General features: G+C 44.2%; 1 protein-coding gene across 8 annotated transcripts in view; it reads right to left on the reverse strand.

The window, feature by feature from the left end:
- ST8SIA6 (ST8 alpha-N-acetyl-neuraminide alpha-2,8-sialyltransferase 6) overlaps positions 1 to 12016 on the reverse strand; it is a 101131-nt gene extending 89115 nt beyond the window's left edge. For 4 of the 8 annotated variants that reach the window (XM_074266720.1, XM_074266718.1, XM_074266719.1 and 1 more), the window contains exons 1-3: positions 11721 to 12016; positions 11400 to 11543; positions 11022 to 11120 (exon numbers count right to left, since the gene is read on the reverse strand). In XM_074266720.1, the coding sequence (XP_074122821.1) occupies positions 11022 to 11120; positions 11400 to 11543; positions 11721 to 11932 (455 nt within the window). In that variant the 5' untranslated portion in view covers positions 11933 to 12016. Of the gene's footprint in view, positions 1 to 9521; positions 9585 to 11021; positions 11121 to 11399; positions 11544 to 11720 lie in introns of those variants that run through there. The other 4 variants (XM_074266723.1, XM_074266722.1, XM_074266721.1 and 1 more) reach the window with 3 other exon arrangements.
- Between the last annotated feature and the right edge of the window lie 1365 nt (positions 12017 to 13381).

Genomic DNA, 13381 nt, shown 5'->3' on the forward strand with positions numbered 1-13381 from the left:
GTAGTCGTTCACTGGACTAAATATAAACTGGAGTGAAAACCTTGTAAACTTGGACAAATTGGGGTGGGGAGCAATGGACATGAATCATTAAACTGAGTAGGGAGAAAATTGCAGCTCAGCAAAGCAGAACATTTGAGTATACCCACCCCATTGATTCAGGGAACAGAATTGCTGAGAGGTGGATCATTCTAATTTTTTGGAGTTCAGTAACAAGGCTTTAGGGACATCCACGTGGTGCAGTGGATAAAGTACTGTCCCTGGTGTAAGGAAAACCCAAGTTCAAATCCAGCCTCAGATATTATTAGTTGTGTGACCCTGAGCAAATCACTTAACCTTGTTTGCCTCAGTTTCCTCATTTGTAAAATGAGCTGGAGAAGGAAACACAAACAAGGTTACAGTTACCCCTAATAAAATCGTACCTTTGGCAGCTTGAGTTGGCAGTTTTATTTTGTAGTAGTTGCAAACTGCAAACTTCAGAATTCTGATTTGCCCACAGCGAGCAGAAATGCTAAGTTCTCTGCTGTGATATTTCAGGGCAAGAACAAAGCTTGCTGGCTCTGTAAGTAAATGGAAGGCTAAGAGAGGGTTATTTCTGTGTGCTCTCATGGTGAGTGCAGTGGAGTGTGGGGATTACTGTGAGGCAGTTAAATTATATACACATCTATGTACTTGTGTCTGTATCATTTGAGCAATTTATTCTTTATCTCTGAGGAATAACACTGCTCCTTTCCAGCTCTTTCTAAAAACAAAAACAAGGCAAGCTCTTTTTAATAATTGTTGAGAAAAAATTGGTTTTGGCAGGTTTACAGATCTAGATTTTTCTGAAAAAATTTTCCTTGTGTGTACATGTGGATTTTTAAAATTTTGGGTTTTTTTTAAATTTGTTTATTTTTGATCCTTGCATCTCCAGAATAACCTGAATTGTTTCTACTGGGAATTCATTATCTCAGCTTGTTGCCACATCATTAAACAAATCTCCTAAGAGAAATTTCACATTTTGTTGCCCTTTAGAAATGTCTGAATCAATTCTTTCAATTTAACAAACACTTATTAAGCATCTATTGTGTGCAAGACACTATATATTTCAGTCATAAAATTTTATATATACAAATCAGTGCCCTTTTTTTCAGAAGATACTCACATATGCACATACAAATTTAGAGCTTTTTATAATATATTCATAACAACATACACATCTATATATTTCAATATTACATTTCTAAGTTGTTGTTTAGTTTGTTTTTTTTGTTTTGTTCCATTCTAAGTAGTTGTTTAGTTTGTTTTTTGTTTTGTTCCATTAAAGCAGTGTGGTATAATGGACAGGGGAATCAGTGTCCAAATCTGGAAGAACTGAGTTCTAGTCTCGCCCTTGAAACATAATGACTGTCTGACTTTAATAAAATCATTTACATTTTTTTGCATCTATACAATTGCCTATGAATATACACTGCAGAAAAATAGCTCAAACACATTTGTAGAGTTTCTCCTCCAGGAGTTAGTTCTTATAACCAGTGGAATCATTGGTCCAGTTAAAAAGAAAAAGTAACCTTGGATATAATCACATAAAAGAAGCAACTTTTTGGAAGATTCACCTCTGACATACTCTCAAATTCTTCTCAGAATCAAACAAGCTCAGAGCTGTGAGGGAATTCTATGCACTCTGGAAATCTACTACTGTAACATATAATAAGCCCCCCAAATGTGATCACCTACAGTTGTGGAAATCTCACAGACTCCCATGGCATCCCACTCCTCTGCTAGGTAGAATGTGCTAAGAAATGCTAAGAAATTGAACCTTTCAATTTTTTTCAATATAAAGGGAGACGATTGTATAGCTTTAATAGAACAAAACAAAAAACAAACTAAACAACAACTTAGAAATGTAGTATTGCAATATGTATATGTGTATGTTATTATGCATATACTATATAAAGCTTTTTATCAAAAGCTTTCTCTTACTGATATAACCAAATGATTTTATTGTTTTATTGTTTTTAATATTAATATGGTTGATTACGATTATGGATGTCCTAATATTGATCCACCCATCCATTCCATTTTTGAACAACTCTCCTTGTTAAGTTGTTCCTCCTTATAGCCAGTCTGGATCTACTTTGCCACTTCTAATTACAGGTCCTACTCCTGCCCTTTTGAGATAAGAAAAACAATCATTCCTCCACAATATAGATGTTCAAATACTTTAAAAGGCAGCTTTCTCTAATTCTCTTCTTTAGGCTAACTACCTCCCCAAATAAAGAAATCATGGTTGGGCATTAAACTAAATCTCCCAATGATTCTACACATTTTTCTCTGGTCTGATTTCAAATTTGTGAATGTCAATTTTTTTTTATCATATACTATGACAAATACTAGACTGCTATTGTTTCCAAATAAAGATGATATAAAATATATTTTTTGAATTTAATACATGATTTTCCTGCAAAGATACTATTCCCTTTGAGAATTGGCTAGACCCATTGAGAAGTTAAGTGACTTAACCAGGATAACAGAGTCAGCAAAGTCAAAGGCAGTAGACATTCAACAAACATTTAAAAGCTTAATTACTGCATTACTGGCACTGTACTAAGTGCTAGAAAGACAAAGGCTGACCAAAGACACTCTCATTCAATTGTTAATAATTAGATACAATCAAAACACCCATTGAATCCACACTCAAGTCTTCCAGCCAGCTTTCTACCCACTATACACAAAAATTTAAAAGCACTCAAGTGCACTGAAAGATTTTGCTTTGAATTCTTAACATGTTGCTTTTTTATCAAGGGGGAAAAAATCTTAATGGGCATCTTATGAAATTACATTGCCTAAATCTCCCTCCCTCCTCTCAGTTATTCCATGTAAGAGAAGTTTTTGTTTTTGTTTTTTTTTTAAAGGAAAATAAAGAGAAAAAAATCAGTAAAACTAATCAATATATTTTTTTTAAAAAAACGTGAAAAATATATGCCACATTTCATACTCATCAGTCTCCAACCAACGCAAAGAAGTGGGGAAAGATATTTTCTCAAATCTCACCTTTGAGGACATACTTGTTCTTTTACATTTAGTTTTAAGATATGATTTTTATATTCTATTTTTAATTCATCTTTCACCAACCAAACACTAAGCTACATTATATTAAATTATGTATGGGCATACATTTTAAAACTGTGGAATCATAAATTATTTTAAATGATTTTATTATCCTGAGTAAAATCCATCATAAGAATTAACTAATTATATTCTCAAATCTCACCATGGTTAGAACCTTTGCAGAAGATGCTAGATGTTAAGGTTAAGTACTACATTGCAGGTAAGCATGTCCTGAATATATTAATAATGACAAATCAGAAAATGACAGGGTTTAATTTGAGCCCCAAATCATAAAATGTGATCATTTGGTATATCCCAAGGAAGGTAGTCAAGAAGCAGGAATAATCTTAAAACTTAAAATTCAGATGTACTTAGGTGAACCTCCCAATCACAAAATGTGGAGACGTGTGCACAATGTAAAGGACTGGACACCAAAGTACAAAAAGTGAGATGTATAGAGAATTTCCTGAATAATCGGAGACAAATGAAGAAATGACCCCTAAAATAGAGACTTAAACCAAGGAGTGCAAAGAGTTAACAAATGGAGGGGTGCAGAGTGGATGTCCAATATAATAAATAAATTTTAGGAAAAAATAACAAAAAATAGACAGAGTAAATATAACATCAAATAAAAATTTATTGGGGTTCTAGGTATGCTTTAAAATCACGAGCTTCCAAATGTACCCTGGTTCCACAGAGAATGGCTTCATAACTACCTCTAAATGGCAGAGCAAAAGAAAAATGCAATTCCATCTTAGAATTTGTGACAGAGGGGTGACAATATGGCACAGTCTGAAATGCAGCCTAGACTGTGGGATGGCAAATGCTTAAGAAGGATAGAATATAAGCTCACTGAAGGCAAGGACTTAAGAAAAATGTCTTTGTATCCCCAGGGTCTGATGTTAACAGCTGCTTACTAAATGCTTGTTTGATTAATTGATTTATCCGTGGGATCTTGTGGACTAAAAGAATAAAGACTTTCATACTTATTCTGCATGGTTTCTTTGTTTCCTGCTAATGAGAATGAATGACCTTTGGATTAGAAAGAGTAAAATGAGAAGTTGGAGGGGGATATTTGTTACTGTATATAAACAAATAAATTATACTCTCAAAAATTAAATTTTGAAGACACAAAGAAAAGCAATTTCAATGGGATGGAAAAAATGGGCCTCTTAGGAAAAGACCAATATGGCTACGTGGAAAGCTCAGCAATTAATTTAGATTCTTTTAATTTATATGTAGAATATGGAAATCTGGGAATAGAAAATGAACAAAAATTAACAATTTTAGGACCATACTTGCTCCTAGAGAAGCAACATGAAAATGACTTTCCCTCTTCTTTGGAGGGGTAGAAGCCTATAAATGTATCTTGTTTTGATAGTTTTGCTTAACTTTCCCTCCCTTTTCAAAGGAAGGCTGAATGGAGAGAGGGAATATATTCAGAAATAAAGTTGATATAAAAATGTTAATAAAATTGTAGGTTTTTATTTAAAAAAAAAAACAATACTGGAAGGAGTGCTAAAAGCTTTGAAGAATGTTAAAGAATGAAAAAAGAGGTTATTGTTTTTTAGATTTTTCTGAGAAAAAAAGGAAGACCAAGGTAGGGCTAAGACTGCAATGGGATGATGAAAACTAGCAAGAGAAAAAAAGACTTTCATACTTATTCTGCTTGGTCTTTTCCTTGTTAATGAGAATGAATCACCTTTGGACTAGAAAGAGTAAAATGGTGAAGGGGGGGAGTGTTTGTTACTGTATTAAATAAATAAATAGGTGTTTGTTTTTTAAAGTACCTAAATAGCACTACTGAATTCAACTCACTCAGCCCCGTATATTTTCAGGAACTAAAAGAATTTGTCTGATTCTTCTTCTACAACATGATCAATGTGGAAATATGTTTAATATGACTATACAAGTATAACCTACATCAGATTGAGTATTGTCTTAGGGAAGGGAAATGGGAAAGTAGGAGGAGAGGGGAAAAGAAATGGAACTCAAAATTTTATAAAAGTGAATGTTAAAAACTATCTTCATATATAATTAAGAAAAAATATTAAGTAGGGAAAAATTTTTAAAATAAAAAAGAATATAGGCCTGAAACTCAGGCAAAGCCTATATGCAAACTCTATCCATAATATTTAGTCAATAAAGTCCAATGATTCCTTTAAAAAAAGGGGGGTGAAAAGAAAGCTCCAAATGGGATCCCAAATGAAACAACTCTACAAGATCTTAGGAGATGAAGAACTACACTACTGCAAAAGGGCAAATAAGTACACTAGTTTTCCCCAAAAAAGGGGGAGAGAGAACAAAGATACTAAACTCTAAGCCAACTTTTATTCCTGGCAAAAATTCTAGAAGGAATTATTAAAGATGAAAAGGAGGCAAGAAAGCTTGCTCACAAAGAACTAAAAAAGCTTCATCAAAAACAAATAATGACAAACTAACCCTTTTTCTGCTTCTTTTTTTTGAAAGGGTAACTGGCAAAGGAGAGCACAATTTATCTAGATTTTAGCAATATGTTTGATAAAAGTTTCTCGTGCTATTCTTGTGAATAAGATGAATAAATATGAGCTAGACTAGATGAACTTAGAACTAGCTGAATGGACTGATAGGATAGCCATTAATGAACAATTTAGCAAAGGGTCTGCACTTGGTTAGCAATATGATGGTTAACATTTTTGTCAATGGGGATAACATATTTATCATATTTGAAGATGACACAAAGCTTTCAAGAAAATTAATCCATTTTTTGATAGAAACAGAATCCCAAAACATGGCAGCCTAAAACACTGGGCTAAATTTATTTAATTGAGATTTAATAGGTATAAATGTAAAGTCTCATGACTAGGTTCAAAAATACAGGATGAGAGGGGAATCTTTAGGTGGAAGTTTGAAAAAAGAAGCTAAGTGTTTAATGAATGGCAAAGTTAATATGAAATAAACATGCAAGAAAAAGAAAGGGGTTATTTCATTTTCTTTTTATATCCCCAGCAGTTAACACTACCTGGCAAGCTCTTAATAAATGCTTTTTGATTAATTGATTGATTGACTCCTGTAGCAGCCAAAAAAGCTAATGGGATCTTGGCTGCATTAAGAGAGATGGAGCTTCCAGGAGCAGTGAGATGATAGTCCTATCATATTCTGTCCTGATGTCAAGGAGCTCTGGGCAACACCACCAAATAGAGGACCTGGGACTCATAAATGAAAAAACCTGGCCAGGGATTGGGGTTCGAGAATAAACTGACAACAGCTTGTATCTGAAGAGAGTCATATAAAAGAGAGGTTCGTCCCCAGAAAGCAAAAACAGGAGCAATGAGTGGAAATAGCAGTTGGAAATTTAAACTGGATGTCAGGAAAGACCCAATAATTAGAACTATCCAGGGTGTGCTGGAGCCTGCTCTAATCAGCTGGTAGCAGATTTAAATTTTCAGCAAATTTGGAAATCAGCAAATTTGATGGAAAGAGGTCTTCATGTATTTGTTTGTTTGTTTATTTTGCTGGGTAAGTGACTTGCCCAGGATCACACAGCTAGGTATGACTTGAGGCCAAATTTGAACTCAGGTCCTCCTCTTCAGGGCTAGTGTTCTATCCACTGCACTACCTAGCTGCCCCCATTTATTTATGTTTTAAATTAAAAAAAAAAACTAATTCGAAACTGTTAATAATGCAGATTAAACTTTGGAGAGATGATTGTTAAACATTTACCAATCTACCCTTGCAACTTTTGTTGCTATTTGTTCTCCAAGAGGACCATGATGTCAGAGAGGTGATACTGGATTTCAGTGAGGGAGGGCTGGGGCAAGGGCACCGACCTCCCTTTCCCCTCCAGAGCCATCAGAGTTCAGTGGCAGAATACAGATCAATCTAGCTGGAGATGGCCCTGGATGAAATGGGAGACCTTGGCCTTTTTGAGCAGCTGCCCAGAAGTTGAATAGTTTCCCTTTTATGTCTTCTAGAGACTGAATAATCACCTGTCAGGCATGTTACAGTAAGCACTCATTCTTTGTCCAGCACAGATTGAGCTAGATGGCTGCTGAGGATCCTTCTAAGAAACTCTACAGTTCTGTGATTCCGGTAAACCAAACAGACGAAAAACATAAATAGGCAGAGATACATGCATTCTCAAACATATTCTTGGGGGTGGCAGACTTGAGGCAATGAGAACATTTTTTCCCAAAGTTTATCTAAACCATTAGTGATTTCTTAAAAATTTCTTCCTTCTTGCCCTCAACTGAGACGTCTATATAATCTTTGAGCTCTTGTATTTATTACATAGTAGCTAAAGTCTCCACACTCTGAAAAGAAATGTTATATCTGGCAATTCAGAAGATATTTTTATCTCGTTCCTTGTTTCCTCTCTATATCCCCGTCTGTTCCATGTCCAAGCCTCTTTGCCTCATTCTTCCTTTCTGTGCTGTCCCTTATCTTTGAATGTTTTCTGCTGCCAAATAAACTCTGAGACAATTTCCTCCTTCCCACCCACCAGGCATCCTTTCTCCCTTCATATCCCTCCACACTCAGAGAAACCATTAACAGAAAGTGCAGCACAAGAGATATCAGCCTAGACAACCCCCAAATAACCTTGATTCTTGAGGATTTAGCCAACTCCATTCACATCTGCTGCACTTATGAACTCTATTGTCTACTTAGCATACATTTTGAGAGAGACAGAGAGAGAAAAGGACTGAAGGAGAAGAAAGAGAGTGAAAGAAATAGGGAGGTGGAGGTAGAGAGGAATGGAAGGAGAAGGGGAGAAGAGAGGGATGAGAGAGGGAGGGAGAGAAAGGGAGAGAAAGTAATGGAGGAAGACAAAAGAGAAATGGAGGGAGAGAGGAATGGAGAGAGATGGAGGGAGAAAAGAGGGAGGGAGGGAGGGAGGAAGAGAGGGAGAAAGGGAAGATGAGAAAAAAGAATCAGAGAGATGGAGGGAGAGAGAGAAGAGGAGTAGGGGAGAAGGAAGGAAAGAGAGGAAGGAGGGAGGAGTGGAGGGAGAGAGGAAGAGAGAAATGGAGGGAGAGGAAGAGAGAAATGGAGGGAGAGAGAAAAAGAATGAAAGAGGAAAAGAAAGAGGGGTGGAGGGAGGAGGGGAAAAGAAGGGAGAAGGAAAGGAGGGAGCAAGAGAGGAAAAGAAAAAAAGAATCAGAGAGATGGAAGGAGAAAGGGATGAAAGGAGAAGGGAAGAAGAAGGGAAGGGGAGAGAGAAAAAGGGGAAGGAAGGGAGGCAAGGGGAAAGAGTGAGAGAGAGAAGGGGAAAAGAGAGAGAGAGGAAGAGACAGAAATTGAGGGAGAGAAAAAGAATGAAAGAGGAAAAGAGAGGGGGAGAGAGATGGAGAGAGAAAGGAAGACAGAATGAGAGAGACAGGCAGACAGACAGACAAGCAGGAAGGGAGAGAGGAAGAGAGAATGAGAAACAGAGGGAGGAGAGAGACAGACGGACAGACAGACAGGCAGACACAGAAAGAGAGGAAGAGAGAATGAGATGCAGGGGAAGAGAGACAGACAGACAGAGACAGGCAGACAGACAGACAGGGAGAGAGGAAGAGAGAATGAGAAACAGAGGGAGGAGAGAGACAGACAGACAGACAGACACAGAAAAAGAGAAGAGAATGAGATGCAGGGGGAAGAAGACAGACAGACAGAGACAGGCAAAGACAGACAGACAGGCAGACACAGAAAGAGAGGAAGAGAGAATGAGATGCAGGGGAAGAGAGACAGACAGACAGAGACAGGCAAAGACAGACAGACAGGCAGACAGACAGGAAGGGAGAGAGGAAGAGAGAATGAGATGCAGGGGGAAGAGAGACAGACAGGCAGACACAGAAAGAGAGGAAGAGAATGAGATGCAGGGGGAAGAAGACAGACAGAGACAGGCAGACAGACAGACAGACAGACAGAGACAGGCAAAGACAGACAGACAGGCAGGCAGACAGACAGGCAGACACAGAAAGAAAGAGAGGAAGAGAGAATGAGATGCAGGGGGAAGAAGACAGACAGACAGAGACAGGCAGACAGACAGAGACAGGCAGACACAGACAGACGCAGGAAGAGAGAGAGGAAGAGAGGCTGAGGCGCAGGGGGCGAGAGGGACTTCTCCAGAAAAGCAAGCCCTGAGCCAACGTCCGAATCATTCCTGGTGTCTGAGCGCCCCAGGACCAGCTCCCCTTCGAGCTCAGTTCCCGCGGAGGGACAGCAGGGGCAGGATTTCTTCCCTGATCCCTGGCCCCTCTCCCTGTTCACCCCCAAAGGGAGGGCGCAGCCCCGGAGCTGCCGCGCTCCCTCCCCCCGGCCGCCCGCTCCGCCGTCCGTGGGCGCCGAGCCGCCCGCACAGTGCCCGCTGCCAGCCCTTCCCGGCCGTTTCTCCCGCAGCTTTCCCGCAGATCACAGCAGCCAGACAAACATATCGTAGGGGAGCCGGGGAAGAGATGGAAACCACAGACCTGAGGCAGGCAGGAATGAAAGGGCCGGAACGCCTCCTGAACCGGGGCCACGAGGCAAGGGCCGAGCGCAGGCAGCGAGAGGCTGGGCGGGGGCGGGGGGGGGAGGCTCCCGGGGCCGGGAAGGAGAGGGGGCTTGAGAGCCCGCAGGGAGACGGGCGAGAATTTAAGTGTGATTTCCATCGATTCCAGAAACCGGGCTTTCAAGGTGCCTTTAAAAGTGTTCTGAGCAGAGAAAAATGGGGATTTCTCTGATCTTAACTAGTTCTAGATGGAAAATGAAAGCAGAAAAGCAAATATTTTTTAAAAAGTTATACAGGGTACATTCCAGGGGGAAGAGGAAAAAGATTGGCGATTGCTCTGTGTGTGTGTGTGTGTGAATGTGTGTGAGTGTGTGAGTGTGTGTGTGTCTGTGAGTGTGTGTGTCTGTGTTTGTATGTGTATGTGTGAGTGTGAATGTGTGTCTGTGTTTGTATGTGTATGTGTGAATGTGTCTGTGTGTGTCTGTGTGTCAGTGTGTGTGTGAATGTGTGTGTCTGTGTGAGTGTGTGAATGTTTGTGTCAGTGTGTGTGTGTCTGTGAGTGTGTGTGTCTGTGTGAGTGTGTGTGTGAATGTGTGTGTGTGAATGTGTGTGTGTGAGTGTGTGAATGTGTGTCAGTGTGTGAGTGTGTGTGTGTGTGAATGTGTGTGTCAGTGTGTGAGTGTGTGAATGTGTGTCTGAGTGTGTGTGTCAGTGTGTGAATGTGTGTGTCTATGAGTGTGTGTGTCAGTGAGTATGTGTGTATGTGTGTCAGTGTGTGTGAATGTGTGTGTAAGTGTGTCAGTGTGTGTGAATGTGTGTGTCTGTGAGTGTGTATGTGTGTCACTGTGTGTGTGTCTGTGTCAGTGTGTGTGTGTCTGTGTTTGTATGTGTGTGTGTGAGGGGCCGCAGCACCAACACCGTCCAACTGTGGCGGGTTTTCCCCTCGGGCCAGACGCTGGTTTTCCGAAGCCGGAGCCACTCTCCCCTTGGGCGGCTCGGGAGCCGAGGGCTCGGGCGCCAGCGTGAACATGTCGAACGCTGACGAATTGGAAAAGGCGTCCGTCGCCGTGGACGGCTTCTCCCACGGCAAAGGGCGAGGGGCGCTTACAGCCCGCTCCCTCCTCGGTTACTCACTACACGAGCCACAAGGGCCACAGGAAACCTGGCTTTACTTTCTCAGAGAACAGACGTTCTTTAGGAATTCACCGGGGACTCCACCATTGCATCTCAGCCCAAGGCAGCCCCAGCGTTAGTTACGGGCGTCCAAGATCAAACAAATCCAGCCCGTCAGACTCCCGGGTCTGGTCTTCTCGCCCCCTGCCCACAACAGCCCGGGGCGTTCCGGACCACCGCGGCGGTTTGTTCGGTCCGAGAGAAGGGTCCCTGAGCGAGGTGGGGGCCGTGTCCCCGCGGGTGCGTGTCCCGGGCGCGGGATGGCCGCCCCCGCCCTCCCGCGACGCGCCCTCCCCGCTGCCGGTACCTGTTCGCGGCGAGCGCGGCGGGCTCCAAGGGGAAACCGAGCTTCCTGGGCACCCCCGGGGTGAAGTTGACGGCTTTCCGGGCTTCGCCTCTCCAGTCCCTGGGGAAGAAGGAAACTAACTTGTGAGACCGCTCGGCGACGGCTTCTGCGGAGCATCTGCGGGCTGTGCTCAGAGACCGGGAGCGCGGGGAGCGCCGGGGGAGCCTGGGGGACTGCGGGGAGCGCCGGGGCTCTGCGGAGAACGCCGGAAACTACGGGGTGCCCCGGAGTCTGCGGGGAGCGCCGGGGGAACTTAGGGGACTGCAGGGAGCGGCGAGGGTCTACGGGGAGCGCCCGGGGAGCCAGGGTTCTGCGGGAGCGCCGGGGTCTGAGGGGTACCCCAGGATCTGCGAGGAGCGCCGAGAGTCTGCGGGGTGCCCCGGGGTCTGCGGGGAGCGCCGAAGGTCTGCGAGGTGCCCCGGGGCCTTCCGGGAGCGCCCGGGGTCTGCGGGGTGTCCCAGGGGTCTGCAGGCTGCTCGGGGTCTACGGGAGCCGAGAAGATGAACAAGGGAAAGGTGAGCGTCCCCTCCCGCCCGAGCGCGCTCGGCTCCCCGCCTTCGCCCCCTCCGACCCCCCCGGGGGCCGTCGGCAGCCCGGAGTCCCGAAGGCAGCCGGGGCGGGCTCCGAGGGCAGGAGGCGCGCGCTCCGCGCCCGTCTTACCTGGAGCTCAGGGGCCCGTCCGCGGTGAGCCACAGGAGATAGAGGCAGAGCAGCAGGCTGGCGAGCACCGTGAGCAGAGCGACGGCCGCCCTCATCCTGAGCAGCCGCCGCCGCCGCCCGCAGCCAGCAGCCCGAGCCCTGCCCAGCTCGCAGCCGCCGCCAGCGCAGCAGCGGCGACGCCGAGCCCGAGCCTTTAAAGGCGGCGGCGACATCGAGGGGCGGCGACAGCGCCGCAGCGACGGCTCCCGGCGAGTTAGAGCGCGCGCGACCCGCCCGCCGACCCCCGGGGCGCCGCGCCGCTGGCGGCCCCTGGCTGCGGGCCCCGGGGGCTGCCTCGTGCCCGCCTCCCTGCCCCCGGCAGAGCGCCCGCGGGACCCCCGCGGGGCGCCCGCCTCCTCTGCGTGGGAGTGCGGGCCGGGCGGGGCTGCGGGAACTTCGGCGGAGCGCCCCCCCCCTTCTCTCCTCTACCTCCTCCAACTGAAGAATTTCCACGGTGTGGGTCAACTCCGGAGGCACTTTTAAAGCTGGGCGCCAAACTTTGCTCAGAGGAGGGGGGAGGGGAGGTGGTGAGGAGAAACATTCCCTGCCCTCGTGGCGCCTTCATTCTAATAGGCTGAGACCCAACTTCCTAAAACGAGGGTCTCCTCCCTGAAAGTCAGTCTCGAAATCATGATTTATACCAGGACATGTTTTATTTAAATACCTGTTTCATTTGCTTATAAGAAATAATTTCGTGGGCAAAAAAAAAAAGGGGGGGGCGGAGGTGGAAAAGTTAAAGAAGCCTTGGATAACAACCCTTAAAAGGGAGTTGAAAAGTTGGGGGAAGGGGAGGCAGAGGTATCAGGGACCGTTCCTGGTGGGGGAAGTCAAGGGGAGAATAAGAAATGCCGCCTGGAAGAGAAGGAAGGAGAGGATCAGAAGGAGGGCTTCTTCTGAGAACGGAGGGTCTTGGGGAGGGACCACTCCCCAGTCAAATTGAGACCCGAATCCAGGGCCATCTCCAGTCGTCCTGATCAATATCTTGTCACTGAACCCAGATGGGTGCGAGGAGAAAGTGAGGCAGGTGACTGAGTCACTTGCGTGTCATGACGTCACCTCACTGAGGTCATAGTCCCCCTCCCCTACAAGACAAAACAATAAGCAACAACTGGGAAGAGCCAGCCAATCAGAGGGAGAAGCGGCTGGGGCGGAGGGCTCTGCCAGTTTAAGGAGTCCTAGGTCCAGTTTTTTGGAAGGAATTTCCAGAGAGACCATGATTCTAACACATGATGGACCATCTATCAACTTTACAACTTTATGGGTCATAGGAAGAGAGAATGCGACAGGAAGCATTAAATACTTAAAAAGTCAAGTGTTGGTATATTCAACCGCACACACTATACAGTAATCAATCTATAACAGCAGGAGGCGCTACTTCTGTATAAGACTGATATTCATCTGTTATCTATTTATTTGTCTACTATTATCTTAAATATATCTGTTATCCAGTTAAGGATAGTGCTCATAGGAATGCAGATCCAGAGCTGGGCAGATCATTTTGAGGTCATTTCATGCAGTCCACTCATTTTGTCATTCTTCAGTGTTATTTCATGCTGGAGGTTGGTGACAGGTTTTCTTAGCTAGAATGGCCATTTCATCTCTAGCTCATTTTACAGATTTTA

The sequence above is a fragment of the Sminthopsis crassicaudata genome, chromosome 5, assembly GCF_048593235.1.
Source record: "Sminthopsis crassicaudata isolate SCR6 chromosome 5, ASM4859323v1, whole genome shotgun sequence".
In the NCBI taxonomy this organism is placed as follows: domain Eukaryota; kingdom Metazoa; phylum Chordata; class Mammalia; order Dasyuromorphia; family Dasyuridae; genus Sminthopsis; species Sminthopsis crassicaudata.